Genomic DNA, 27182 nt, shown 5'->3' on the forward strand with positions numbered 1-27182 from the left:
TGCTGGCTGTTGTGTTGTAATGGTAGCCTCCAATCCCCTGTTCGCTTGTTACGTTTCCGCGGTCGACAGAAGCCTGGCAGAAACACCGTCAGGCGGGTCAAGGAACCGCCTGCAATGTGATCTCCTGCGATCTAGTGATCTCTCTTTAAACACTCTACATCTGGGGTGGCCAATTATTTTGGCTGACGGGACACATTTCTTATTTCATTTTTCTGCACGGGTCAACTAGGTATCATGAAAATTGAACAAAATGAAAATTGCAATTAAATTATTATTTTTTGGCATTTATTTCAACTTCAAAATTACATATATATATGTGTATGTGTGTGTGTGTGTGTGTATATATATATATGTATATATATATATATATGTGTGTGTGTGTGTGTATATGATGAGATGAGAAATGAGATGAGAACAACTTTATTAATCCCGAAGGAAATTGTTGTGCCAGAGTTTCAAGTAAACAACATAACAGTCATGAATAAGAAATATAATGAAATATGAATTGTCTTAACTGTTAGCAGTAACTACAAAGATTGAAGATTCCCTGCGGCTGAGGGAAGAAATATGTATATATGTGTAGATATGTCTACATATATATGTAGATGTAGATGTGTATATATATATGTATGTATGTATGTATGTATATATATATATATAAATATACGTGTGAGTGTGTGTATATATATATATATGCGTGTGTGTATGTGTACATATATATATATGTGTATACATATATATGTAGTATATGTGTGTATATATATTTGTATATATTTAAATGTCCCGCCATTAACAAAACAAAAGGAACAAAATAAGGAGTTTCTAAATTCAATATTGGTTGAAAATACTTCAATGAAAATAGTTTGACGGGCCGTAAAATGCTCAGGTCTGCTGCTCGAGACTGAACCATGCAGCAGCACTGGAAGCTGGAGAGAGGAAGGTGTTTTTTACTCTAAATTACTTTAAATAATAAATGGGCCGGCTCTGATTAGAATGTATGAATTCCCAGTGCATGTGTCCAATAAGACACTAAGTCCCTAAGTTTTAGATTTATTTTTTTGACACGGTGGCCGCCTTCGATGCATAATGAGTGAAAAAGCTTGGATCCAATGCACTTGGAACACGGAAAGGAATCACTAAACAATTAGGGAGGAAGTTTCACGCCCGGCTGTTTCACTTACAATAGCTTTTCAAATAATCTAATCAGAGAGAGTGAGTTTCGTCTTCCGATCCGATGGAGCTTAAAATGTAGACATTTTGGAATGGAAGTTAACATCACGATTAGCTAGAAACGGGACCTTTAAAGCATTCATTTTGATGAATTAAAGAAAAGTAATGCATTTGGATCACAACTTGTTTTGAACCGCAGACCTTTCTCCGGGAGCTCGTTCCAGGGGGACACATTACGCGACAGCAACAACATTAAAAAAGAAGAAATTCTAGATGGAAGTTTAAACGAACACGCTTTTCTTTGCAATTAATTCAGAAAGTGGTTTCACACGAGCACCTCCGACCTCCGTCAGTACCCGTGACGCTATATATATTGGAGCTAGCACGCGGGTCGCTAATGCTAACTTTGAACTTGTGCGCTTAGCATTGCTAACACAAGCTAGCGAAGCGTCGCCGGTCAACACCTGACTATATCCAGGGGCTCACGTTCAGAAACAAAATATCCAAGTCCGCGTCGGAAAAATCGCCAATTCCGTGCTATAAGATCGGGGATTACGGGAGGCGCTACAGATTTATTCAGCTGATGAAAACTTCGAAGCGCCTTCGGGAATCATCACGTCAAAACACTTCAGCAGCTGCATGGTGATGGAAGGGAAGTAGGAACGTAAATGAGATTTTAACGATTCATTCGTCAAACAAACTTGCCTTTTTCTTGTGTCAAACATTGAAATCAGATGAATTCTGATTGGTAACAAAGCATCAATGTTTTCTTTTTTTTTTTTTTTTTATCCAGGCACACGACAGCTATTAAATGTAGTTTTGTAATATGATAGTAACAATTCATGCAGCAAAAACGTATGATATAAAAATCTGCTCTAAATACTTTATCGCTATGGATGGAAATACTTAAACAATCCCATCGAATAAGGGAATGCTACATAATTAATCCCAATTAATGTCCTGTATTTTGCCACGAATATGTACTGTTATGTCAAAAAGAAAATTGCTTTTGGCCCCTTTTGCCACCACAGAGGCTTCATTTGGTCCAAGAATTCCAAAGAAATAATAAACGGCGTTGTAATAACGTGATGGATGGAGGGAAATGAGGAGAGGATAGAGATGAGAGCTGCATAAGCTGACATGAACAGATGGGATGGAGGGTTTGATGGCTGGAGGATAAATAAGGATGGCGGCGAGGAACAAAAGAGTGCTAAGAAGAAAAGCAAATGAGGGAAGCGCTAGGACAATGCGGGAGTTTAAGAGGAGAAAGGAGGAGTGCACAATATGCAAGAAAAGGATTGGTTTAGGAGGAGAGGACGCACACACACGCATATATTTCATCGGCCTATTCACTGATGGATGCTAGGATATGGAGGAGCTTTGGAAGGAATTCATGATGGCTTCCCACCAAACAAGAAGGAAGGCTGGTTAAGTTCCAGGAATCCCTGGGTTGCTCTGGACCCGGAGGAGACGCTGAAGAACTTCAGCACCACCAGTGGTGCTTTTGTAGGGATACGAAATACAAAACACATACGTGAGGTGGTACGACTTTCCCCACCTGTAAAAGTCAAATGATAATAGCCTCTAACTATTCTGGCCACCCTATTGGTTGAGCAAGGATTATTTATATGTGTGTGTGGGGCTATATACATATACCTATATATATATTATATATATATAGGCTATAGGTATAGGTATATATACCTATACATATATAGATGTGTGTATATATAGGTATATATATATATGTAATATGTGTATGTGTGTGTGAATATATATATATATATATATATATATATATATATATATATATAGATGTGTATATATATGTTTGTATACATATGTCTCTATATATGTATGTGTTTGTGTGCATTTCTGTATGTGTGTGTGGGGGGGATTTGTGTGTGGGTATATACACACACACATAGATATATGTATATATATCAATATACATACACATACACGCACGCACACACACAAACATACACATATATATATATATATATATATATCTATGTGTGTGTGTGTGTGTATATACATATACATGTATGTGTGTATGTATATATATATATATGTGTGTGTGTATGTGTGTGTGTGTGTGTGTGTGTGTGTGTGCGTGTGAGTGTGTGTGTGTGTGTGTTGAAAGAAGCCTATCTTCGAAGGACAGGTTTAAATGGCTCCATGTTGTAGATCTGGAGCATTTCTCAGTCCATCCCCCCAGAACACGGTGGAGTTTGTAATTTGTCAGCCTGCTAACAGACACCGTGTCCCCGGTGAGGAACTGGCCGTGTCTCGGCCTCAACTAAAAGCGGGTGTATTGAGCAAAAACACGGGAGTAGATTTTCCGAGGGAAGGTAAAAAGCAGCGGAGTGTGTGAGGTATGGTCACGGGGGAGGGGCCGGGCCGACAGTTTGGAGGAGAGTATTGTTTGACTCAGCTGCGCAACGCCTGATTACACAAAGATAACAATGTGATGTAAATTCCCTGGAGAAACGAGTCCAGTCAGAAGGCGAGGGGGTACAGACGGAAAATAGAGGGGATCACAAACGTCAACAAACCGAGAAGGAGGCTAAAACAAATGCTAACGAGAGGCCTTTTGATTCCGCGACTGGCTTTTTATGGCAATAAGTCATATTAGATATTAAACACGGCGTCGGGAAGAAAATAGGGTCTCGCCAAGAAGGAGAGGAGGGGCCGTTCGACGAGAGAGGAAAAAGGAACTGGAAGGACAGCAGCTGCTGCGTTCAGCCTGCCGGCGGACTAATTAATGTGCGTGACCTTTTGTGATGTGATTTCTATCATATTTTGAAGCTTATAAAGGTTCTGGGATGCGGTTTATCATTTTCCCCCCCCGGTGAGGAAACCAATCGAACGACTACCAACCGTTTTCCCGCGGCCGTTTGGCTTTTTCATCAAGACACCATCATTTCAATTCTGCGTCCCTGCAACAGAAACACTCGTTTGTTCGAGACGCCCTCCCAGAACCAGAAAGCAATTTATTTCCTAATCAGCTGACCCAGAGAAGTGGAATTAAACTGCTATGAGGATTTAGAAGTTGTACAAACACAATGTTTATAATGGTCACTCAGACAGCTTCGATTCTGTTGAACAAACTCGACTATCAATCCGGCCTTTGGGCGCATTTGATGTATTTCAGATGTATTTTGTGGAAAATAAAAGTAAAATACATGATAAAGCCAAGCAATTACGTTTTCCTCTTAAACCATGTTGAACCGTCTTGGAGCACTTTGTGAAATCCCAAGAAAGTTGGCGTCGCGCTGCATACGGGACGCTTTGAGCCTCGGTTCGAGGTGAGTTAGGCGGCAACCGTGAAACGCTCGCCTCTTCGCGCCAACCGAAGATCCGCGTCTGTTCGGCTTCGACTGAAACGTTTATTTTTCTTTCCCTCCCATGTCTGTCCTGCAGGCTACAGGTGCTTCAAGGCGGTGTTGTTCCTCACAGGCCTCATGTTTGGCTCGGTGGTGATTTTCATGCTGTGCTACAAGGAGCGGGTGATGGACACGCAGCTGAGCATCGAGGCGTCGGTCGGCATCGGCCTCGGGATCGGGACCTTGTGCGGCCTGGTGACCATGTTGGTTCGGAGCGTTGGGCTGTTCATGGTCGGCTTGTTGCTGGGCCTGCTGGTCGGAGTCGCTTCGCTGGTGGTGAGGAAACGGCGCTCGTGTAAAATCTGCCATTTTCTGTAAAACTACTAAAAAGCACCGTGGGACGAGAAGCATCAATGTTGTTCGACATTTTCCACAGTCCAACGCTGGCAATACTGTTGCCAAGTAACCAAATCCACGGTTGATTTCTCAGCGCTCTTCTGTAACCAGTTGAAACAAACATGTGATTGAACGGATCTGTTTATTTCAAGTAAGTTTGGCTCTCAAATAGAGACTTCGTATAGAAATCGACCACACGACCCGTTCTCCCGAAATGAAGAGGTGTCGGGAAAATATGAGGGTTATAAACTGTGTGTCGATGTTATTTTCTAAATCCGGTTTTATCCCCAATTACCACGGTAACCAAACAGAGACAAAAGGAGATTAGACTATCTCATAGAAATTCACTGCTCCTATATTTCAAGTTAATGCATTTTGCATGACATTTTGTTTCCCACTGAAGGATATATTTATATTAAACACACATTTTAAAGATATTTTCAAAGAGGCATTTATCTCTTCATTGCCAAGTAAACATCACAAAAAACCTGACGTCAGTTTCACCAAAACCACTTGAGTTGCGAACATTGGAGAGTCCGAGAAAAATGCCCCGTTTTTCCTCAAGACAAAGAAAAACTCGCCGGAATCTAGAGAATCAATAAAGTCTTCAGTGAAAGGTCACCTTCATCGCTCGTCTGCTTTCTCTGCCCCGGTGTTTCCACGCCATCATAGCACATGTTGTTTTCTACGAGCGCATTAGGTGGAAGTGGTTGCAAATGACACAAACCTGCAGTTTATCCTTTGTCCTGAATGAAGTTAAAATCATTCGATACAGCAGATGTTTCTCCGGGCCACACAGCCACAACAAACAAATCATCCTGTCAACGGGGCCGGAGAAGTAAAATCATCAACATCATCAAGTAACTCTAAGTCCAAATATTTTCTATGTTTTAGAGTAAAGGAGGTAAACGGGTAAATTATAAAGATCTTTATATATAATTAACTGTACCTCTGAAAAAAATACATGACAAATTCATATTAAAAATGAATATTAAAAAAGAATTGTTAAATTACACCCTAAAAATATTGTTGAGTTACAAGAGAAAATCATTGAAGAAAATCTTAAGAGAAAAAAAAATTGTTATTAGAATTTTAGAAAATTGGTTGGTAGCTTGTATAAGAGGAGGTGCAATGTTTACAAGACTAATGGTGGCTATTCTGGTTATTAAATCTTTTCAATTTTGCCTGGTTTTTTTTTTTGCTATGGTTTTTGTGTTTTTTATAGATAAAAGAAAATATTGTTTTAATAATGTCACTTGACCTTTTGTTTCTTAAAAAAAAAAAATGTTTTCAAATTTTGAAGCAAAAAAATATATTGCAAAGTGGCTTTTTCCATTTTCTCCTTGCCTGTTTCTTTTTTTTTTTTTTTTTTTTGAAACCCCACTGTATCAAACCCCCAGATGCATATGAGAAAAAAAACAAAAAACAAAGATTTGATTTCAGGATTTCAAACCACAACATATTAACAGTCTGAGACCCCTGTTCTAAATCCTGAATCCTTATCTCTCTCTCTCCTTCTGAGGTGATGGAGGAGTTTTACCATCCCAGAACAGTGTGGGTTCCCCTCGGCGTTCTCCTCGGCTCCGGGACGCTGTTTGCCGTCCTGACTCTCCAGTGGCAGCGTTGCTTCGTCACTTTCTCCACCGCCACTTTCGGCTCGGCGATCATCACCGTCACCGTGGATTACTTCATCGAGCTGTTCGCCCTGGTGCATTATGTCTACGAGAGACTGCGGGTAGGTGGGCGAAACAGTCCAGGAGAAATGGTGCGGACGGTTGTACGACTCTATATGTCGGCCAAAAAGTCGACTCCGGGCACGCCGTGGCGTACGAAGAAAAAAGATTGTTGCTACGTCTGGAAAAATCTAACCGCCGCTATTGTTTGGGAGCTGTTAAATCGCAGATTAGATTTAGTATTAAATCATCCTCTGAACAACAACAACTTAATTTAATCAGACATTACATTCACGAAGCAAACTCCGGAGCAAGTGTCCAGATCGTGCGTAGATGTATATTTATGAAATGTAGCCAGGCTGCATTTGGATTCCGGCCCGATATGTGTTTGCTTTTACCATCTCTGTTCCAACAGGAAAAAAAAAAAACAGAAAATGTCAGCGGGTACAAAAAGAAAATACAGTTAAAATACCAGAAAACAGAAAGGATGTGTTCAGCGGATAGAGGGATCGATCTAACCTCCTAGAGATTGGGGTGGCGGGAAGAAATGTGTCAATTCTGAAAAGAAGAAACGGTGATGAGGATCCTGTTTTGCCTTCAAGACGTGAAAGTAAAGCTGGGCGACAGCAGGGTGACGGCTCTGGGGTTCGCCAGCGAATTAGACACGTGGCAAATGAAGGTCTAAAATAAACATTGACATGGAGACACTTCGTCGACATGCTGCCCCGAACCCCGGTTTCCAGAGCCGTCTGCGACGCGCTAATATACGACCAAAAAGCGAGCAGAGCGAGTCTCGGTCGGAGGGAGAATTATCGTCCGCCGGCAGGCCGCACAGGAGAGAACACAAATTACCATTCCATGACTCACTGTGCAGTCAGACGCATTTTTTTTTCTCATTCATTTGGCTGTGGAAATGGGCTGAGACGCCCCGCTTACCTGCAAACTCAGAAACAAGCGGTGGCTTTTATTCTTTTCCATCCTCCCCCCCCGCCCCCCCCGCCCCCAAGAAGCCCAATTTATCTACTTTAGTCTGCGTTCACGCATTCGGAGTGAAGGGAAAAATAAAAGCGTCCTTCCGGAAATGTTTTCGTTCGTCAATCGGATTGCGAAAAGTACCGGACGAGATCAAGCGAGCGTCGTTTCCGGCGATTAAAGTAAATTCTGTTGTAATGTTATTTATACGTAACTTTGCCGCGGCTCAGTCAATCTTTAGCAGCCCGGCGCTTTTTAAGGCTAACAAGACGCCCTCGGAAGCTTCCAGCCGACCGCATTCATAAATGAAAACTGTGTGTCGGTGTGTGAAAATCTTCTTTTCTCCAAGTTTTCTAAAACAAAACTGGCCCTGTGCTCGGATCCCTTGTATAAATGTCGTCCTGTTCTGCCTCCTCCCCCGCGGCGCTGCGCCGATGAATGGAAATCCATCCCTGATTAAGTGTTTGAATAAAATGCCCCTTTCACGGGTCTCCGGACTCGTCAGCGGAAGAAAAAAAGGGAGAGAAGCGCGTTTCTGCCAGTTGCTGCGTGGGCGCGAGGGTCTCCGACGGAGGCGCCGCCAAGCTTTTACCAGCGTGCACGTCATTAATCCATCACGTCTCCATGGTTCTCATTAAACATCAGAATTATAATCTGTTATGGTTTGAGGCACCGTGACATATTCGCGCTCCCGATCGCCGCCCAGGCTCGTACTTGAGACGCGATTCTCCGATTTTGTGTTTAATTTTAACGGGAACTCCTCCGCACAGGTGGCGCCGAAGAAGCCGGTGTGCTGGTTCACCTGGGTGATCCTGGGGGTTTGGCCGGTGCTCGCCCTGCTCGGAGTGCTGATACAGTGGAAAGTCACCGCCGAGGGATTTTCTCACACAGAGGGTGAGTTACGGCGTTTATGAGACACAGCTTGGAGCTCAGGTGTCACACACACACACACACACACACACATCACATTTATTTTCCTTTTTCTTTTATCTTTGCTTTGGTGGGGAGACACGAATACAGCGAAGGCTGTACAAATAGATTAACCTCACGCTGAACTGCGCCCTTGTGTTCAACTTCCGCCAGTGTGGGAAACGCGACGCTTTGATGCCGATCTCTTAGGGTTATTCCAATAACGCACGTAATGAAATAAAGGGGATTTGGTCCCCCCCCCCCAAAAAAAGCACACATACTCCTGTGGATGGAGATGAAATTGAATTTCGAATCACAATAAAATATGCTTCCGGCATAACGCTGAAACAAAGCTGCCCGCAGGAAAAAAAAACAATATTTACCTCAGATGCCACCGCTGGAATTGAGGTCTTTTATAACCGTGCATGAAAATAGATGCTGCTAAATAAAAATCAAGGGAACACTTCAACAACACAATGTAACTCCCAGCCAATCACACTTCTGTCCATTTAGGAAGCAACGCAGATTCATTCGAACTTGTTTTAAGGACAAAACGTCAACGTTTTTTGTGTTTTTCCACTTTCATTCGGAGTGTGACTCCAAATCCAGACCTCCACGGGTTCATACATTTCATTTCCATTGATCATTTTGCTGTGATTTTGTTGTCGGCACATTCGACTATGTGTAGAACAAAGTGTTTCCTAAGAATATTTCATTCATTCACATCTAGGATGTGTTATTTTAGTGTTCCCCTTATTTTTCCAGAGCAGTGTATATGCAATACAATGATCCCTCGCTATAACGCGGTTTACTTTTCACGGTTTCGCTACTTCACGGATTTGCATGGTGCATTGTGTTCTGCATTCTGATTGGCTAAAAAGTCACTCCGCTTCTTCTCTACCTGTGCGTCAATAACGTTGCAGTTTAATATGTACACGTACGTAAAACAGCTTGACAAATTTACATGACGTACGTGCAAATTCTCTCGCAATTTCGAGTTTCTCTAAAGCCCATAATGTTGACAAAACGCTCAAAAGGCAGCGGAAGATACTATCTATCGCAGATAAAGTTGAACTTCTGGACATGCTAAGGGAAGCTAAAAGCTATGCGGCTGTCGGTCGGCATTACGGAATGAATGAATCTTCCGTTCGTTCCATAAAGAAGGAAGAAAAAAATGTAAGGACGACAGCAGCAATGTATAATAGAGTATTTAATTGTATAATAATTGTAAAAAAAGAATTGCCTATCACGGGTTCTTTTTGGAACGTAACCCCCGCAAAAAATTAAGGTTATACTGTAAACCGCATCCTTCGACCTCCTCACTAATGTTTTTGCGTTTAATGTGCACACATGTTGGTACACAGAAGTACAATAACACTTTCTGTCTCGACATGAGGTCACAACAAGCTGCGACGGTGTTACCCTGAAACACACGATGTGTTTAGCAACCATTTTAACTGCTCCAGGAATCATTATCATTACAAGAACGGGGAGAATTCTGTGTGTGTGTGTGTGTGTGTGTGTGTGTGTGTGGAAATATACCTAAATCTGTTCTGAAAGCAGCCACAACACAGATGGTAAGACTGCATACACACATCCTTGTTCACATATCAGTGATTGCAGCGCAGCATGATGGAAGCATGCAGACGCAGCCAGGCTGAGGCAGAACAACAAAGATTATGGTTTCCTCCTCCTCGCTCGCTCTCTCGCTCGCTTGAGCAACAACAGACCAGATAGCTTCAGGCAATAGGACTAAACAAGAGACGCTGTCAGGGGGGCTCAGCGGTAAGAAACTTTATCTGTCCACTCGAGAAGAAGTGTGTTTTCATTCCACAAACATGGGATTGGACAATTCAAAAATGATCCTCAATGACTATAGAGAAATAGAATGTGCCAATATACATTTCTGTGTTCTATACACTGCTCTGAAAAATAAAGGGACACTAAAATAACACGTCCGAGATGTGAATGAATGAAATGTTCTTAGGAAATGCTTTGTTTTTGACATCGTTGAATGTGCCGACTTCAAAATCACACCAAAATGATCGGTGGAAATCCGATGTATGAACCCGTGGAGGTCCGGATTTGGAGTCGAGCTCCAAACGAAAGCGGAAAAACACACAACGTCGATGTCGTGTCCTTAAAAACAAGTCCAAATGAATCTGTGTTGCTTCCCAAGTGGACAGAAGTGTGACTGACTCGGAGTTAGTCTTCCCTTTTTTCCTTGAAAGAAATGCACGAGCTAAAATCTTTCTTTTTATTAGTCATTATGTAATCTCTCGGATGAAGATGAAGTTTGGATAATAGTTTTCCATCGGCAAAGCAGCCCTGGCCTTTGACAGTGACACAGCAATGCTTCTCAGCGAGAGCTGGCTCCGCATTCCTAAACACTGCAAGAACACGCCGTGCATAAGCACTTCCAAACAACATCCAAAGTCGACGTCGCAGAGCTTTTCGATACCACAGTAAAAGCACACAGTGTGTGTGTGTGATAGCCATAGTCATATTTGCGCCCGAGCTGCATTACATTTTGCCGCATATGTGACTTGTGACTTTGACAAACGAGGGGCGCTGCTGCAGGAAATGAACTTCTGTGAATGTTATTGCGATTCCTGCTCTTCTGTAATAAGAGCCGGGTCAGCGACGGCCGTCGCAGTATCGCTTATAGAGCCCCTTTTCCTGGGGTTGGAACGGAGTCGGGGTTTGTCTTTAGCGGCGCGTCGACGGACGGGGGACGACAGGGCTCGACGTGGGAGAGAAAAGAGAGAACAGGTGCACGTGAAGCGTGGGGGGATCGGGTGTGCGGCGCGCTCGCGCTCGGCCGACGGGGGAAAGTGTGTGTGTGTGTGTGTGTCAGCTGCCTGAGTAACGCGGCGGGCACAGATGTGAACGAATTAGCACGATCACCGCCCTCTTTTTATTGGACCTCTGAGGACATTCATTAACATAATGCTCTCCGGTTGGACCTTAAAAAAGATAGACACAGACGATCATATTCTGTCACACACACACACACACACGCACACACACAGTGGCATTTGGCCAGAGAGGCCCAAGAGGGGGTGAGCTGAGGAAAAGTAAAGAGGGGTATCATTAAGCATTTCGAGAGCAGATGGTGCCTCGTTAGCCGTCTAACTGCACAAAGAAACAATAGAGCACATAACCCCTCCAAACACACACACACACACACACACACTGTACATACAAAGACCGTGACATTACCTTGCAGGACCAACTGAATCGGTCTACTTGTCAGTCCTCTGTAATGAAAATGATGAAACGGGGCAATTACATTTCGCTCGCTATTATTAAATCATTAAACCCAGGATCCTCGCAAACAGTTGCGCACACACACACACACACACACACACACACACATACACACACTCTCATGTATCTGCACAAATAATTACATCGGCAATTAATGAAGAGCAAGACGTGATGTATTTCGCACGTCGTTTGCTTCGGACGGTGTGAAAAATGGCTGGAAGACGCACCCACGCACAATATGTCAGGAGCCGCTCGTGCATCCAGTCAGACAAAGATCAGCTCACCGGCGGTAATGGAAACGCTTTTTAAGATAAGATAAACTTTATTGATCCCCTTAAGGGAAATAATTTTGCCGCGGCAGTGTAACAGTAGTAGTGTCAATAAATATGAATATAAATACAAATAGAGAGACAATTAGACAAGGCACAAATAAATAGACTGCAGGGCAAAAAAACAATAACATCAAGCATGAGAATGGACAAAATGGAAGAAAAAAAGACAGTAAAGGTGAAAATAGATAAACAAAAACATAGATTGACAACAACAAGAATAAAACAAACAAAAATAAGCAGGATGTGAGTGGGCTGAGACAACCACCTCATTTTCCTCCTCATCCAGCTCTGACCCTTCCTATAGAACAGACCTGGGCACTCGACGGCCCGCGGGCCAAACAATTTCTTTGAATATTTTTAACAAATATTTTCAATCAATGATAAATTCAGAAACTCCCTATATTTTTCCTTTTGTTTGATTTTGTATGGATGATTGCATTCAAAATAATGTCGGTGCATTTATGTGATCATCGATGATTAAGTTGAAATAAAATGCCGAAAAATGTAAATATTTAAATTACAGTTTTTATATTGTTCAATTTACATGATATAGAAGTTAAATGTAAAATGTGGCCCGCTTGCCGAAATAATTGCCCACCCCTGCTATAGAAGGAAGGGTCAAGGGTCGTCTCTGTTTTTTTTCTTAGAATCCCGCTCAGACCCCGTCCCTGAAGATGGAACTCCCATGAAGATATTTTTTTTAATCTCATTATTCCTCTCAGGTCATGTAATTCGTCCCCAGCATTCTACCGTTCCCATTAAATAAACGTTTCCCGTCTTCAGTGGTTCTGAGCCGGCAGCAAAGGAGGGTCCAGCTCATGCGCATCCGCCAGCGGGAGGAGAGGCTAAAAAAGGAGAAGGAGAATAAGAAGAAGAAGAAGAGGCAGAGCCAGAAGACCAACCAGAAGCCAAAGGACCACACGCATCACCACCACCACCACCACCACCACCAGCAGTACCACCACCCGGGGACGTCCGACCCCCAGCACGCCTCTCAAAGCTCCCAGCCGCCGAAGGTCCCTCTGCCTCAGACGGAGCCGGGCTTCCACCGCAAGGCCAACAACAAGAGGCGCTTCGAAGGAGACGTGCTCTCGCCGGTAAGATGCAAAGAGGCTTAAACAAAAGCGCGCGGAGATGATGCCGCGTTGTTGTTTTATCCATTCGCTCTCACGCGATATTACATTATTTAGTCGATCGGGCATCGCGGAAATCGGACAACAGGTAGAGGAACATCTAGAGAGGTGGAGGTGTGATCTGGAAAGGAGAGGAATGAAAGTTAGTCGCTGCAAGACAGAATATATGTGTGTGAATGAGAGGAACTCGGGTGGAACGGTGAGGCTACAGGGAGTGGAGATCAAGAAGCTGGAGGATTTCAGGCACTTAGGGTCAACAGTCCAGAGCGTAGGAGAGTGTGGAAAAGAGGTGAAGAGACGGTCCAAGCAGGTTGGAATGGATGGAGAAAAGTGTTAGGGGTTCTATGTGATAGAAGACTATCGGCCAGAATAAAAGGAAAGGTGTACAAGACAGTGGTGAGACCAGCGATGATGTTTGGACTAGAAACTGTTCCAATGACCAAAAGACAGCAGGCAGAACGAGAGGTTGCAGAGATGAAGATGTTGAGGTTCTCTTTGGGAGTGACCAGGATGGAGAGGATCAGGAATGAGTCTATCAGAGGAACGGCACATGTTAGATGTTTTGGAGAGAAGGTCAGAGAAGCCAGACGGAGATGGTTGGGTCATGGACAGAGGAGGGAGAGAGAATATATTGGTAGACGGATGCTGGAATTGGAGCTGCCAGGCAGGAGGTCTGGAGGAAGACCAAAGAGAAGATTTATGGACGTCGTGAGAGAAGATATGAAGGTAGTTGTTGTGAGAGAGGAGGATCCAGAGAATAGGGTTAGATGGAGAAAGTGGACTCGCTGTGGCGACACCTGAAGGGAAAAGCCGAAAGAAGAAGAAGAAGAAGAAGAAGAACGGCATCGCAGAAATCGTCCGTCTCTTACAGAAACCGCAAAGCGCTCAGGGATTTAGACGAGCGATATTCGGAGGCTCGGTCGTCTTTGAAACCAGTCGTGTCGTTTTATATCAAATCCGTCAACTCTCTTTTTTTTTTTTTCCCCTCTGTTTCAGAGTTACATCCGCAGCTTCAGGGACAGACAGACGGACAGACGAGCGTATTCCCACAGTCGAATGATGAGCCGCTCCCGGATGGCGGAGCTGGACTACGACTGTGGCTCTCAAGTGCCCCTCACGGCCCCCAGCGGGCCCCCGGTTCGCATCTGAGACGGCCGGGTTTCAGAGACGCCGGCGTGTTGAAATGAAAGGAAACCAAGGCGCGGGCTTTCCGCCGCCCGACCCCCTCGGAGGTCATCGCGTCGCCCGTTTTTTTTTTTTTTGTTTCCACGTCAAAGACGGATGAAAGACGAGGACGCGCCGTCGCCTCGCCGTCCCTCCCTCTCTTTCCTTTACGCCACTTTCAACCCTTAAAAAAGAAAAGATACCGCAGGACATTTTACCTGAAGGATGTCTGGTTGCTTTAAGCCATACGAAGTCCCTCTTGGGGGGAAACGCCGGGAAACAGCGGGGCGGGCGGGGGGGTAATCAACACTCATTGTACAGCGGGAAAAAAGCGCACAAAGGGATCCACCTGGCCGACACCGAGCGGCGCTAACTTCACCGTTAATGAGCCTTCAAGGTAGTTAATGGAGCGGCTCACTTCCTTTTAATGCTTCTATAAAGCATCCTCTGCGGAAGGCGGCAGAGCGAGTTTTCTCTTTATTGTTCTCCTCTTAAGAGACGCTCCGTTAAGGTGTCCGTGAAATCGTCTGTTCGCCGGGTCTCTCCGTTTTTCCCCTCAAATCCAGGTCTGAGTCTAACATTCCCTTTGAAGAAACATCTTTCGTGAACAAAATACCGACCGGCTCCGTTGGATCAAACCATTTCTGGTCGGCCAGTTTCGCATGCAGATCAGTATTGACTCAAATGGAAGTTGACTACAACTATAATCAATTTGTTAGAAGCGCGCAGACTCCCAGCTGGATTTCAAAGCTGCCCTCATGTTTTCTGATTTTAATGCGGCTTGTAGGTTCATGCCAGCTATTTAATTTAGAATACTGACAGATTCTGATTTTGAAGCGTTTTTTTTTTTTTTTTTTTCCAATTTTATTTCAATTGTATCAACAAATGAAAATTCAGTACGGCCAACTGCTGACTTTGAACCTGATGCTTTGGATTTTACGACCGATGAGATCTGCTGATATTGGATCGGCGCATTCCCGGCGCCGACAGCAAAGCGTGCCAAGTAGCAATCCGATCGATCAAACGCTAATTTGGACATTTTTCTTGACAACGAGCTCTTGTACTTTTGATATTACGATCCCGACGGATCGGACCGATTTTGAATTTAAAGCCATTTTTTTTATCATACCGAAGACGTTTACTGTAAAATACTCCAAAAATCCAAGCTCTGCATTTCGTGGACGATCTCACCTCTGTCATTGCCAACATTGATTTTTTAATTTTTTTTCACCCAACGTGCATCGCCTGCCGCTTAACCGCAGGCCTGAGACGGATAAACAAACCCAGAACGTGTTAAATATCCTGTATGCGTTTGTTTGTTGACACAATTCACGCCTCTTCCCTTCCTTTTTCACCCTCCAAGAGATTTCTCCGTTTTTCTCGCGTGAATTAGACCCTTTATGAGTGTGTTGCCTCGGCGTCGAGAAACGTAGCAGTTTTCCATCGCCGCCTTCTCCGGGAAATTGACCGTCACGAATCCCGTGCGTGCGTCCGTGCACTCGCGGCGGACAATTCATGGCCGTGAACGTGTTTAATATAGTACGTGCTTTTGTGTTGGAGTGGACACATGGGCCCCGGGGCAAGGGATGGATTATACCAAATACGGGCTCAAACGGGGGTTCTCGTGTGATGAGAAAAGGACCGTTTGGTCCCAGGTTTCGGTTTTTAAGCTCCTTCGTCTCCTGGTGAGTGTTAGTCCCCGGTGACGACACGAGGAGAGGATCACGGGTTCATGAAGGAACGCGGCGGATGAACTTTGCAAACGGCGCCCTCTAATGTTTACAACCGGACTCTGATCATTCCCCGCTTGTGTTCGCGCGTTGGTTCGTCTGGGATTTGATTTTGAGTCCAAACGCGTTCCCGACAATGACGTCGTCGTGCGGAAATCCCAAACGCAGCCCGTCCGGTTTGGTTTTATTTGTCTCTTTTGTTACCGGGAACAAGTTTTTAACGGCTTCCGGGACACCGACACGACGCGTTACTGTACAGAGTAAGGCTTGACCAGGCCGGAAAACTCATTCTAATTCATTTTGGTGTCCTTTTTATTTGAGATTTTGTCGATTTCTGATTTGTTCTTACCTTTTGCCGCAAAATGCTGGAGTTGTGTGTGACCGAGCAGGCCTTTTGTGTGATGAAACGCGGTCCTGTCGCTGTAACTCATTGCTGCATGAAGACTCCTTGTGTATCTGTTTACAACGTGTCCGTGTTCCGGTGTGTCACTGTTGTCCCGTGGAAACGTCCGATCGACAGTTTACGACGTCGCTTTCGATAACCGTCCCCTTCTCTTCTTCACCGATGAAGCCGAGCTGTCCGTGAAAAGGGCTCCGAATAGTCTCCGGTCTCACGCCAAGACTCCTTTTTAAACGTCCGTGTCGCTGTTCCTCCGCTAACGTCTGCAGCCGTGGTTGTTTTTAATTTTCCTCTCGCTAGTTCCGCCATCTTTTAGTGGTTTATCTTATAGTGGTTATAATTTTTTTTTTTTTTTTTTTTTTTTTCCCATATTTTAAACAGACAAAATATTGCCCTTTTATCATTTGGAAAAGTGATTGAATTCAGAAATGTCAACTTCACACCTTGTTAACTTTTTTTTTTTTATTTAATATTTCTCTTTTAATATGTGGGAAACACATGTATTGTAGATACTGATCTGTAAATAATTTCTAAAGTGTAAAAGGGTCTGACCGTATCCATGTTTTACATCATGACAACATGTCTTTTATGCAGCCGATTGTTTTGCGGGCGCTTGGCTTTCACCTGACCGGGTTCTGAAAGCCCTTTTGAACGACTGGATCGCGTTCAAAGAGAGAAAAATCACTTTCCTGCCTCTCCGCTTCCATTCCCACAAATCACCTGGTCATTTATTATTGTTATTATTATTATTATTAATATTATTATCATTGTTAGCATGGATTAATATGGACCTAAAATGTGATAAACTCTGTGATTCTACAAATGGTCTGGTCTCTTGTGTTTGTCACGTGGAGTTTGTCACACACACACACACACACACACACACACAGACACTTCCTTAATTACGCTTTTCCTTTGAAACTCAACCTGTCGTCTTTTCTTTCGCCCTCTTTGTTTGCAATGAAATGTAAAGTCATCTGCAGCTCTTAATGAGGAGGAGAAGGGAGAGGCTGACCGTCATGTCTGTTCTGTAACATTCTGTGGTAATAATAATATAATAATAATCGTAATAAAAAGGAAAACTGTATCCGAAGGCTCATATGTGCGCACCGTCTTGACTGGGCCTGACTTTTTGTAATGGGAGTTTTCAATTCACCGTAATATTCCAATAACACGTCACCATAATTGAACGGGTATCATAAATTTTCCAGTTTCCTGATACAAACAACATCAAGCAAGTGTTTTCCCTTTGAATGTCCTTTCCGGCGCATTCTTCGCTCCCTCGTTTCCTCCTCTTTCCGCTGTTCATCCCAGACGGCTGTCTGCTTTTGCTGCAACCCCCTTTTTTTTTGTTTTTGCTTGTTTCCTCACAATCTCTGCAGACATTTTCACTCCAGTGACTTCAAACACAAGACTTAAATTCCGCTAATCTACTTTCCCAGCGATGCAAAGCTCGAGTCGGACGGATCCGCCGCCTGGACCCGACCCGTTACCCACGTCGATCCTCTCCGGAGCCCGACTCGTGCCGGAAGAAAACCAAAGATGCGGTTTTGATTTTAACGTTAAGGGATGACAAGCTGAAACCTCCCGGAACAATATTCTTATCACAATGCAACGAGCAGAGTTCACTTCAGAAGAGGAATCCAGGTGAAGAAGCACAGAGGAAAATAATATATGTATATATGCTCTGTTCTGCTACGTGGTCATCCGTGATCAGTCCTGCTTCTCCTGCACTCGGTGGATGGGTCACCTGTCAATCACAGGCCCACACACACACACAGATATACAACCATTCACTCACAATTTAGGGTCTTTAACAAAACTAATGCATGTTTTTGGACAGTGGGAGGAAACTTGAGACCCCAGAGGAACCCTGTGCAGCTCCACACAGGAAGGAGTGCCATCCAGGGAGCTTCTGGCTGGTAAGCGCCAACCACCGCGCCACAGTGCCGCCCCCTTCATAATAACTCTAATTACCCCACGCTCGGAGGGGAAGGCATCATCACGGAGCGCCGATACGAGAATCGTTACAAGAAGTAAAGGAGCCGGAATGATAACTGGTGTCTTTATTTGAGCTGTTCGGTCCAGTGAAGCAGCGCGACGGCCTTGGTACGATGGTACGTCCGGCTCACAACCGCAAACGTCACACGCGGCTTCGTTCCTCATCTGCGACATGCTGATGTTCCACAAAGAAAATCCCCTCGTCGCTCGTATCGGTTTTAAACAAACACGAGCCGTCCCGTCCTCGAGTCCTACGGTCAAACATTCGCACAAACAGGCTTGGAATACGTTCGCTAGCGGCTTCCTTCGGCCGCGCCTTTTCAACCGGGGCCTTTCAAAGATGGAGTTAAAAATACAAAAACAAACTCTTTTGATGAGATGGTCTTCTGAGGATGGAAGTACTTTTGCAGACATCACTTGGCAGGAAGGGTTCTGAGAGGGCAGGTGATGGCGGAAAGAAAGAAAGAAATGGAATGCCCTTTATTTCCAAACAAGGCTAAACAAAGCGCCCGCATTAGATCTTGTAAATGTGCATTACTGTCGTATTGTTTCTATTGCTTTCGTGCGTAACGTTTCCACCGACGAGCCGGAATTCAGCGACTAGAAACGGGCACGTAAGTCGCCGAGCTGCAGAAGTACGGAGATGCCAAATCTTATTTATTCATTTATTCAGAAATCTGTTTCTTGCTCCTCTTCTTCTTGTTTACATGATGTCTTGCTGGTGCTGCGTCGACTCGCTCACCACCTGGAAAAGGAGAGGCGAGACGTCGTAAGCGGAACGGCGAGGATTGCCGTGCACGTCGAGAACTTCTGGATGTTGAAGATAATGTGTGCGAGTATTTTCCATCGGCGGTAAACCCCGATCGCCGTTCTGTGCAAAGCGCGCCGCCGTTCGTAAAATGAATATACCGGAGGCGTTTAAATTTGCACCAAACAATCACATTTCTGGTTTATATTCCTCGAAGGGCCCTCTCGTAATCTATTTTATGTATTTTGTTTATTTATTTGTAACTAACGCTTTGGAGATTTTCGTTTGGATGATTAAAAAAAGGCATTTTTACTTTGTTTCGTGGAAACAAGGCCACTCGTGATTATGTTTTACATCACGTGCGTGTAGCAGAGCAGCTAAATTAACAATATTCATTCAGAATATTTTATGAAATCTGCTCAATAAGACATGCTGTGAATTCCGGTCAAATTGCATTAAATATCAAATACGATTATTTTCTGCCGCTGCAGTTTCCCCTGCGGCGCTAACGCTCGCCGTGACCTCTTCTGTTGTGCAGATGTCAATCTTGCCGAGCGTATCAATAAATAATAGCAGCAAAGTAACGTATTGAATACCGATCAATATTAAAGTATTTTGAGCCGAGTGATTGAAAACTCAAAGGCGTTCTAAGTCGGCTTCGGCCGTTCTGTTGTGAGCAGATGTGGTGAAGATAGATGGGACTTTGGGACTTACTGGGACTTACATCGCCCTGGTTCTCAGAATACTCATCATCAATCTAGATGAGAATATAAGTCAAAGTCAAAATGATTGGTCGCGTGCGTGCGTCTCTGTATGTATGTGTGTGTGTGTGTGTGTGTGTGTGTGTGTTTGAGTGTGTCGGTGCAAGCGCGCGCGAGCCCTCACCTCTCCATCGCGGGTCTCGATGGTCTTGATGAGGACGGTCTTCTTGGAGTGAACCTCCGAGGAACGCTGCTGATGCTGCGACTCGGGACTGGTCTCTGCAGAGACGGTCAAGCAGCCGTTTACGGGAGCTCGGGCTTCTGCGGAAGCACCGCGTTTATCAAATATTCGGCGTAACGACGCTCCGTCGACGGCGAGGAGAAGAGAACGCACTACTCTACTCCAGATGTCGTTTAGTCAAAGCCGCGTTATTAATTGCAAGCGTCCCGGATAAATCGTGTTTAATTATCGCTCAGGGTTTTCCTAAGAGAACTAGTAGAGTGGAGCGGTAATAATGTCTAGGCCTATTATGAACGAGATAAATGGCTTATTTGACCCGACAGGTCAAGTTCTGTTATTACTTCCATGAAAAGCCAAAAGAGCCCAGGGGGTTGTGGTATGTCTCCCCCTAGTGGCCGGGATGTGTCACTGCACCTAAACGCCACTGGGAATTCTCTCGAAATAGCAACGCCCATATAAAGTTATTGGTTATAATTAGTCTTTATTTCCCCCCCATTGAACTACATGGACAATGAACCGGCTCTGGGGATATTTTACAAGAACCGTTTGTGCTTCTCTCACCTCTGAATCCGATCGAGGAGTACGCGGACTGGACGGGGATGGCGGTGGTGATCCTGGAAAGCGAATTGAAACCCATAAGTTACAATCGACCGCAAACTTGGGATGACGATCGATTAAATATTACGGTTCGAATAAAAAAAGGGGGAACCGACCTGCTCTCCTCTCCCTCCAGCAGTTTGCGGTAGGTTGCGATTTCAATATCCAGCGCCATCTTTACGTTTAGCAGGTCCTGGTATTCCCTGAGGTGACGAGCCATGTCGTCCTGGAAAGCGGGGCGGGTTTGGATCATGTTAGTGCTGAAATCCCCACCGTAAGGGAAACATTTAAATAGGAACCCTGTTAAAATGTCATTTATGACGGCCTTCCGTTGCCGGTTTGCATTCATTCGAACGAACGAGCGGTCAAATCCAATGATCATCCCAAAAATGAATCCATTCTCAACTTTTTAGCCCTGTTTTAAAGCCACGTGGATACATTTAAAATGCTCCATTTAGCAAACAAATGACCTTCATCTTGGCGATGTCCTCCTCCAGCCTTGCGATGGTGTCCTGGTAACCAGAGGCCTCGCGGTTCATGCGATCCTCCAGGTCCTTCATCTGGCGCAGCAAAGACTCGTTCTGCGGGGGAACAAAGATGTCAGCGGTCAAAATTTCGGATGAGGAGCGAGAAAGAGTCATTCCGGGAGGAGGGTCGGTACTGACGGTTCCTTTCAGAGAGTCGATCTCGCAGGTGTAGGACTGGATCTGGTGTCTGTACTCCATGGTATCCTGCTTGGCTTGACGCAGAGCGTCGTTGTTCTTGTTCACGGCCTGGTTCAGATCCGACACCTGCAGGAGCAAAGAGGCTTTTAATGCATCTTCAGTCCACTGTGTGCGTGTGTGTGTGTGTGTGTGTTTGTGCCGCCCGACCTTAGACTTGTACCAGTCTTCGGCCTCTGCGATGTTCTTGGCGGCGATGGACTCGTACTGCACGCGGATGTCCCTCAGAGCGGCGGTCAGGTCGGGTTTGGACATGTCCATCTGGATCTGCACCTGCGTGTCCTGCATCTGACTCTGCAGCTCGCGGATCTCCTGGAAAGAAAGAAAGAAAACAAAAAATGCGGAAATTCACTTCAAACAATCGATACCGTAACATCTCCGCGCGTATTTCCATCGGTGATTTACGTTGTAACGACAACCATCGAAACGTTCATGGGAAGAAAATTTGAAATGTGAAATTTTCAACTCCTTTCAAGAAACACGCGGTGTTGATTTATGAGCTTGTAGCTGAAATGTGCAAATCCTAGAACTCAGCTGTCTCCTGGTGAAAGATATTAATAGCTTTGCATCTGTTCGGCACACACACACACACACACACACACACAAATACACACGGCAGCTGACGCGCTTCCTTCAACCAATCGGCAGCTCGGCATTTCTGAGAGGTCAAAGTTGAGGCAGAAAAGACGGGAAGCACCTGGACACGCGTCTAAATGTGACTTCTAAACCTGCCCGTGAACGTATTGATATTTGATTTTTGATTTGGTTTTGCGGACGGGAAAGACGGGAACGGAAACGCCTTCATGTGCAAAACGGGTTTCTTAAAGACAGCTGGTGCGCTTGAGTGTGAAATAGCAGATCCCTTTGGAGAGCTGCATGCCGGCGGAGGCTCGGATACGTTCCGCATTTCACTCCGCGTCGACCGAAATACGAAACGCCCGGAAGAATTCGCGAACCGATCGACGAACCTCTTCGTGGATCTTCTTCAGGAAGGCGATCTCCTCTTGCAGACTTTCGATGCGTCTCTCCAGGTCCAGCCTGGCCAGAGTCGCGTTGTCCACGTCCTGGGGAGGAGACGCAGGCAATGGAGAAACAAGAGGAAGCAGAATGACCGACGGAGAGAGAGAAAGGTCTGGATCCATGACGGGAGAAGATACGAAAGAGAAGGAGAGTTTGAGGACTCACAGCCCTGAAGGCCGACAGGTTGTTCTCAGCCTCCTCCTTCTGGTGAATCTCCTCCTGCAGTCTGAAACCAGAACAGCGGAGAGAATAGCGTTATTCTTTTTTGATATTTAAGAAAAGAAGTGAACACCTGGTGATTCATCCAGTTCAATAAATACACACACACACACACACAGGAACTCCAGTCAAAGTTTTGCAGGAGTCAGACGGAAATCTGTTGAACGCAGCTGAGTGTGTATCCTCAGCCACATTTGCGTGTGTGTGTGTGTGTGTGTGCGCAGAGGCTATTATTATGGTGTGTGAGAATTCACAAAAGGTGACGGGCGAGGCAACGTTCCCCTTCCCCACAGAGGACGTAACACATGGAAAGTACACTTTCTATACAACAACCAGTGTTCTCTAAAATGTTTGGTCCACCTCTGTGTGTGTGTGTGTGTGTGTGTGTGTGTGTGTGCAAAGCGACTTTGCTTGCTGCTGCGGTGACAGGAATTCAGCTCCAATTAGACCGCACACACACACAAATATGCAAACACTTCACTTTAAGTCGCCCCTTTACAGTTTAAATGTTTGTTTTTGTTTTGCTCTTAGTTTTATAATCACGTCTTGTGTTTCGTATCTTTTTTTTCCCCTTTTGCGATGTAACGCAGGTTATGATTGGATGTGTTATCGTGTTCATGATTTCTCTCTCTCTCCAAAATAACAACCACGGTCTTTAGCGACTCACTTTCTGGATCGCCGCGACGACGCAAAGAAACCCCCTCCGGCCTACCTCAGCTTGAGCTTCTGCAGGTCGTCGGCCAGGTTGTCTCTCTCCACCTCCACTCGGGCGCGCTGGTTGGTAACGGCCTCGATCTGCCTCCTCAGCTCCCTCATTTCTTCTTCGTACAACTCGGCCACGCGGCCCGGCCCCTCGCGGCCCCTCAGCTGCTCGATCTCCACGGTCAGCGCGGCGTTCTGCTGCTCCAGGAAGCGAACCTTCTCGATGTAGCTGGCGAAGCGATCGTTCAGGTGCTGGAGCTCGGCCTTCTCGTTGGTCCTTGTGTTGAGGAAGTCTTGGTTCATGGCGTCGGCCAGGTTGAAGTCGAGTTTCTCGCCGGAGTAGGTGCGGACGGCCGTGGACGACCCCAAGGCCGAGCCTCCGGCGCCGGAGGACAGCCTGTAGCTGGAGTAGGAGGGCAACCCGGCGCTCTTCACCTCGTAAACCCTGGTGGACATGTGGCTGGAGGAGGAGCTGCGACCTCCTCCGCCAGAAGAGAAGAGGGAAGACATCGGGGACGACCCCACGCCGGAGCCGAAGGTGCGGCGGTACGAGGAGGCGCTCTGGGCCGAGGAGGAGTAGGACTTGCTCATGGCTGTTTGGCTTTTCGACGGAGGAGCTTGAGGAGCCGAGACCCGACCGTCCCACGGGGCGACTGAAGGATTGGCTAAGTGAAGAGCGCTTGGACGCCGAGCGCGGCTATTTGTAGAATGGCCTCGCCCACTCCCGCCCCCGCGGACCTCCCTCCGCTTCCAGTAAACCTCTGGTACTCGCCCCCGTCTCGCCCGTTCCTGAATAACTTTGGCAGGGGTTTCAATCCGGACGGCGATAGCGAGAGATCGCCCGCGACTTTCAATGTCATCCAGTCACAATGAAAATATTCCCGTCGACCGATTTAACGACGGAAAAGTCATTTTTGGATTTTCGGTTTATTTTTAAGATTCATCGAGCGAAAAATCCCCCCTCGATTGGGATGTTAAAAAAATAAATCCAATAAATCTGTATCGGTAATTCGACCTGTTTCACGATCTTGACATCTCAGATGTTCTCGTGGATTCTTACGGTCCGAAACTCCCACTCAAGCGTTTTCTTCCAGACGTCGCCAGCCTTTGACTCAGCTGTCCCGCGGCTCTGGTTTCAACGGCGGCCGTCGGTGTGTGTCGGGATCCGTGTTTCCGTTACCTCCCGGGGACTTTTTGTTATAGAATCACCAACTTTGTCTGGACCCAGATTTTCATGCCAAAATGTCATATTTGCCAGGAATGCCAGGAAGTCAGATATGGGACAATGTCTTGACTCCATGCGTGGCCTCTTTTACACCTCACACTATGTTTTGTGTTTTTAATCCAATGAAACATCATCCAGCGCGTCGCGGCGAAATCGTCGTCTACGGCCTCCGGACGTCATTCCACGACCGAACTCGTCATCGATCAGAAATCCTCTCGTGCTGAAGAAGCGCTGAGGTGCACGTTTTCTCTGCAGACCAGAGATTTTTCAAGATTTTTCCTCGGATAGAGACACGACTGGAACGTCCCTCACACTCGTGACTCCCCCCACTTGAATCCATACATACACACATATATATCATATATACACTGCTCAAAAAAGTAAAGGGAACACTTAAAAAACACATCCTAGATCTAAATGAATGAAATATTCTTATGAAATACTTTGCTCTTTACACAGTTGAATGTGCTGACAACAAAATCACACAAAAATGATCAATGGAAATCAATTGTATCAACCCATGGAGGTCTGGATTAGGAATCACACTCCAAATTAAAGTGTAAAAACAAACTCCAGGCTGATCCAACTTTGATGTAATGTCCTGAAAACAAGTCCAAATGAATGTGTGTTGCTTCCTGAGTGGACACTATGATTTCACACAAGTGTGATTGACTTGGAGTTACATTGTGTTGTTCAAGTGTTCCCTTTATTTTTTTGAGCAGTATATATACATATAATGCACGTATTCTGAGTTGGCAGCCCGTCTGTGTTGGGTTTCAAGGCGGTTACATAAGAAGCAGCTATTGCCAAGAAGGTCAGCCTCTGATTTGGACCATCAGAGTCTCTCCAAAACAATCCCAAGTGAGTGATCATTGCTGGCGATCCTGGCGAGATGAACCCCGTCACCGGTCCGTATGAGCGGATGGTTTGTGTTGTGTGAACGGCCGGAAAAATAAATAAACGCCATTGGCCCGTTTAAGTTAGAGGTGGAATCGTGAGCGAGGGCACGGAGCTGCGTTCATTTCGTTTCGGTCACCGGGGTGCAAAAGAACCCCGGTGTTGAATGATGCGCATCTCTGACCTCCACTGACCCAAAACATTAGCTTATTGTGAAAAACAAGTCAGAACTTCATGCTTGTGCAATGCATTGTACTCTATATTTAGCATCATATCAGGCTTTTGGTTTTCTCGGGGACATGTTGGAATTTAACCTTTGCGAATAGAGTTTACCATTTACGGTTCTTGAATTAATCTTGAATTTAGTGCAAAAAGACAGACGTTATTCGACCCGCTTCGCCGTCAGATACGGTGTGAATCGATGATTCGTTCCTTTATTCATCCGCGCTATCCATTCCCTTTTCTTACATCCCGTCATTTCGTCACCAAAAAAAAAACATTTCCGAGCCGAGCCTCGAGGAAACAATCAAACCGGCTTGAAGACGGAGGACTTTAATTTATTAGCCGGTAAACCCCCCCGCTTTAAAAATACCCACGCCGCCTATAGAACATTTCTATAGGAGTCACTTGAAAGTATTCCTTCCCTCGTGAGTTTTCACCTGTTGTCGCTGGAGAAAGAGGGTCTGGACGCATCATTGTATGAGGCCCTGCGTGTATTTGAGTTTCAAAGAGCAGCATGCCGTGTCAGCTGCCGCGGGTGTCACTTCTATTTCGAGCATTTGTTTGGACCCCGTTGTCCAGACGCTCTCCCGGAGGATCACGGGACTGACAGCGGAGCCAGACACCCTCAGCAGGAAAAGAAGAATGATGCAGTGCTTTCTGACATGCTCTGGAGGAGGAGGGGGGGGGTTTGACTGCTGATGGTAAAAATTAAATGTCAAATAAGAAATGATAAATATAGCGACCGATAGGGGGGTTTTTCAAACGATAATGACTTTCCGGTGGAGATCTCATTATGGACGAGCTCAAACACAACAGACAAAGGTGACTCGTTGAAGTGTTATTACTACCGAACAGATGAATGAGTCGCCTTTTGCAGAACATTACATAATGCAGTCTATTTTCCACGCTCTTCTAATCACATCGGCCCTCTCCAATGCGAAGAGCATTGTTCCTGTATGTTTCATTTCTCTTTTTTGACATCACAACATTACACGTAATATCAACATCTGAATAATGCCGGTGGCAGATGTTACAACATATGTTTGCCCCGTCACATTTCCTTATTCGTTGTTTACGTACACATTCGCAGCGTCGCTGAAAACCCGCAGCGAGCCTTGTCTTTACATCGGACATTCTCTGAGGAAGTTCTGCGGAGCTAATGCTAGCTGCAGTGTCAAACTCAAACGTCAGCATTATGGTCGCCCTCAAAGGGCCACCTAGAACGGTAACAGGATAAATGTGACTAAAAGTAACCAAATGTAACATCAAATAAATCTAACTGCTCCTTAATGTTAAATATCCCTGATATTATGATTCATTCAAATCCAAAATGCGACATTTGCATTTGCGTGGATGTAAAAAAAAGATGTTTTTTTCTTTTATATTGTCTGGTTACGAAACCCACATTA

General features: G+C 45.2%; 2 protein-coding genes across 6 annotated transcripts in view; one reads left to right on the forward strand and one right to left on the reverse strand.

The window, feature by feature from the left end:
• Positions 1-17565, forward strand: part of tmem198aa (transmembrane protein 198aa) — a 34753-nt gene extending 17188 nt beyond the window's left edge. For both annotated transcript variants that reach the window (XM_086145969.1, XM_086145970.1), the window contains exons 3-7: positions 4597-4835; positions 6418-6630; positions 8311-8434; positions 12835-13148; positions 14181-17565. In XM_086145969.1, the coding sequence (XP_086002095.1) occupies positions 4597-4835; positions 6418-6630; positions 8311-8434; positions 12835-13148; positions 14181-14333 (1043 nt within the window). In that variant the 3' untranslated portion in view covers positions 14334-17565. The remainder of the gene's footprint in view (positions 1-4596; positions 4836-6417; positions 6631-8310; positions 8435-12834; positions 13149-14180) is intronic.
• A 964-nt stretch (positions 17566-18529) lies between these two features.
• Positions 18530-24106, reverse strand: desma (desmin a). Of its 4 annotated transcripts, none has more exons than XM_086145971.1 (11): positions 23440-24106; positions 22674-22734; positions 22457-22552; positions 21639-21800; positions 21432-21557; positions 21237-21347; positions 20883-20992; positions 20731-20783; positions 20113-20249; positions 19942-19984; positions 18530-19224 (listed from the first exon to the last, which is right to left on the reverse strand). In XM_086145971.1, exons 1-11 carry the CDS (start codon positions 24018-24020, stop codon positions 19145-19147), a joined length of 1560 nt encoding a protein of 519 aa, XP_086002097.1. In that variant the 5' UTR covers positions 24021-24106; the 3' UTR covers positions 18530-19144. The 4 variants fall into 4 exon arrangements, with proteins under 4 accessions (XP_086002097.1, XP_086002098.1, XP_086002099.1 ...); XM_086145972.1 differs by having other exon boundaries at positions 20113-20207; positions 23440-24105; XM_086145973.1 differs by lacking the exon at positions 19942-19984.
• Positions 24107-27182: the final 3076 nt, after the last annotated feature.

The sequence above is a fragment of the Fistularia commersonii genome, chromosome 4, assembly GCF_037954325.1.
Source record: "Fistularia commersonii isolate RoL2024-O1a breed Wild chromosome 4, RoL_Fcom_v1.0, whole genome shotgun sequence".
Lineage (NCBI taxonomy): Eukaryota > Metazoa > Chordata > Actinopteri > Syngnathiformes > Fistulariidae > Fistularia > Fistularia commersonii.

Coding starts and splice junctions, on each gene's coding strand:
- desma (XM_086145971.1), bottom strand. CDS start 24,020: ATGAGCAAGTCCTACTCCTCCTCGGCCCAGAGCGCCTCCTCGTACCGC. Junction 22,553..22,673: donor ACCTGTCGGCCTTCAGGGCT/GTGAGTCCTCAA, acceptor TCTCCTCCCCAG/GACGTGGACAACGCGACTCT. Junction 20,250..20,730: donor CTCCTCGATCGGATTCAGAG/GTGAGAGAAGCA, acceptor GTGCTTCCGCAG/AAGCCCGAGCTCCCGTAAAC.